This window comes from Artibeus jamaicensis, unplaced genomic scaffold (genome assembly GCF_021234435.1).
Source record: "Artibeus jamaicensis isolate MK-2021 breed Jamaican fruit bat unplaced genomic scaffold, CSHL_Jam_final contig_241, whole genome shotgun sequence".
Lineage (NCBI taxonomy): Eukaryota > Metazoa > Chordata > Mammalia > Chiroptera > Phyllostomidae > Artibeus > Artibeus jamaicensis.
The window spans coordinates 3,032,228-3,035,207 of NW_026521509.1; the positions used below are offsets into that span (position 1 = coordinate 3,032,228).

At 45.2% G+C, this 2,980-nt stretch overlaps 1 protein-coding gene across 1 annotated transcript; it reads right to left on the minus strand.

Annotated features, from left to right (window-relative positions):
* Positions 1-2,286: 2,286 nt before the first annotated feature.
* Positions 2,287-2,736, minus strand: LOC119064578 (ubiquitin-conjugating enzyme E2-17 kDa-like). Its single transcript, XM_037166360.2, has one exon. It carries the CDS (start codon positions 2,698-2,700, stop codon positions 2,287-2,289), a length of 414 nt encoding a protein of 137 aa, XP_037022255.2. The 5' UTR covers positions 2,701-2,736.
* Positions 2,737-2,980: the final 244 nt, after the last annotated feature.

Here is a 2,980-nt window from a genome sequence, read left to right on the forward strand (position 1 = left end):
AGCTCAGACTGGGAGCAATGCTTCTTCTAACTCTCTATATCCTGCAATGGAACTCAGTTGTCAGTGCTATAGGTAAAAAACCCATCTATGCTTCCACAAATACTTCTGCCTCTTCCTTCTACCTGGAGCATGAGACTCCATGGTGTACATCCAGTGCATTTTACTTAACCACTCTGAAAATCACTATATTCTGGATCTTTGTATGTGTAAATCTGTGAATGTCTTCAACAATTACTGTGAGCAAATCCCAAAGTTTATCCAAACTTTCAAAATAATCTATATAGTGACACAGTGTATAATGGACAGAAGAAATGGAATATAAAGATCAAAAATTTTTTGTTGCTGTTGTTCTTTTTATTTCAAAATCTTCCTCTGCCATTACTGCCATCATTATTAGCCCAGTTGGTAGAAACTAATAGCAAAATCTATATATGTATTTGTATATGAAAGAAGTATGTCACTAGCTGCTGGGGAAATCCTAGAGCAATGTCTTTCAAAATGTGGCTTCCTTTTCATATTTTGTGAAGAATCAGAGATTATAGTTTTTCTATTTGTAAGCTATTTCACCCACCACAGTTCATAGACAATGGCAGAATAGAGCAGATTTCTGGGTCAGAGACAAAGAACTTGAACTCACAGTACGCAGCATGAACTTCATGTTTGTGTCAACTCCCTTGTTGCCAAGTCCCACAGGACACATGCAGAGCAGTGCAGGTGAATGCTGCATACACGGTAGGTTTGTGTCAAAACTGACAATCCAGGACCATAGGAAATTCCTAGGTATTACAGGGAAGATTGCTAGAAAGCTTATCCCATATTTACCCCAGCATAAGACATTACCTTTACTATACCGGTCAAGAAACAAATCTGCCCTCTGCCCAGAAGGGAGATTCTATTACATCATGCAAAACTTCTTGCTACATGATCACGCATCAAAAGATACTTTATAACTAAGTCCATTAGTGCCATATATGGTCTGAATTTTGTCATCTCAATTTCATATTTAAATATTAACTCCCAAGGTGAGGGTACTAGGAAGCAGGGTCTTTGGGAAATGATTATACTATGAAAGTGGTGTGCTCATGAATGGGATTAGTGCCCATACAAAAGAAGCCTGAAAAAGCCCCATTGCCCATTCCACCATGTAATGTTACAGTGGGAAGATTGTTTATAAAGAAGAGGATTCTTACCAGACACTGAATCTGCTGACACTTCTGTCTTGGACCTCCCATCCTGCAAAACTGGGAAAAATGAATTTCTGTGGTCATAAGTTACCTTTTCTATGGTATTTTGTGAGAGCAGCCTGAAGACACTAAGACAATGCTAGTGCTCATGCAAACATGAGACACACCTGAAGAATTATGTCTCAACAATCCATTAGTGGGTCATGAAATCTCTTTAGAGCATCACAACCCACAGCGTGGCCCACCCATGTGCCTCCCTCATCCACTCCACACATACCATGATATGGAGGTGTACAACCCTCATGCTTCCCCACCTGTAGCAGACCCTGTCCAGCCAAGTCCGCCTGTTGTGGCTGATGACAAGAATCAATGCACAGGCGACAACAATCCTGTGGAGAAAAAGGGAACAGGCACAGCCACTCTCTCAAGGGGAGAGTGCCTATAGGTGCCTCGGCCACTCCCTCAAGAGGGGAGTGCCCGGACCCTTGCCTAGACAGGCTTTCATTGTTCTCCTGGGGTCTTACATCAAAGAAAGATTTATTATCTATCACATAGAATATTATTATCTACATTCTATGTACAATCAAGGAAATAAAAATAACATGCAAAGGGGGGTGGCAATGAACTGATTAGCTCTGTCCTTGGGAGAGCTCACATAGGCTTTGGAAATTACCTTGGAGATAGACAATACACATCTGTTGCTTTAAACCAGGGTGAGGGAGTTTTAGCAAGAGCTAGCTATAACAATCTGTAAGCATTTTTTAGGCCTGATTCCCACAGGAAAATTCAGTTTGAAGGTCTGGCTCCTGCCCACCACTTTGCATCTGTAGGTTTTCCATACAGTGCTGAGGCACATTTACCAGACCAAGACAAACTGGTCCCCTACACCCACCCTCCATGCTTCCCCACCCCCATGCCTCTCCCATCCCCCACCCTAATGCCTCCCCACCCCTTCCACACACCCCTGATGTGGCAGATGTTCACCAGTTCACCACATGCCCACAAAGATGGGGAAAGGACGCCTCCCAGAAAGCAGTCAAAAGACAGCCTATTCAACAGCCAGGTGTTTTATTAAGGTTGTGGTTTATCATTTACTTCTCACTCACATGGCGTATTTTCTCGTCCAAGCTTGCGCCATAGTATTATACTTAACCCTATTCTTCAAGTACATTCTCGCAATGGATGGAACTAAGGTGTAATTGAGGTTGGGGTTGCATAGCATGGAGGTGATGGATAACAATACTTTGTATATGGTAAGCACAGGCGACCACTGGGACTTAAGAATATCTACATGGATATGACCTCTTTTGTCAATATTGGGATGGAATATCCGGGTGGTGAAGTAAATCCATGGAGGTTGAAAGGGGTAATCGTGTGAGAAGTATATATTTAGGGAGAAGACCCCTCCCTCATAGGGGCTGTTGGGGGGACCCATGATGATCCCCCTCCATGTGAACATGTCATTCCCCACCGGCCCCGCGGAGCACAAGAGAGGGGGGTCCTTAGTGATGTCCATCAGTTCCTTCTCCAGGCGCTTTAGAGCCGTGGACGAGTCCACAGGAGCAGGCCGTGTCTGGGCATTCTGATAGAGACAAGGGGGGGGCCACTGGTTAGGGGGTTACCATGGGTTAGGGTGGGTGTGGCTTAGGGGGGCCAAGGTTAGAGGGGCAGCCACCCCCAAGTCCCTGGGTAAGAAGGCTGGAGCCGGGCTGTGGGGTGTGAGGGGTGTCAGGGGACAGGGATGGTGGGGGGAGGGGGGAGGAAGGGAGAGCTGGGGACTTGGCTGGACCTGAGGG

What these genes read in the sequence shown, in the direction of transcription:
- LOC119064578 (XM_037166360.2), bottom strand. Translation starts at nt 2,700, where the DNA reads ATGGACATCACTAAGGACCCCCCTCTCTTGTGCTCCGCGGGGCCGGTG.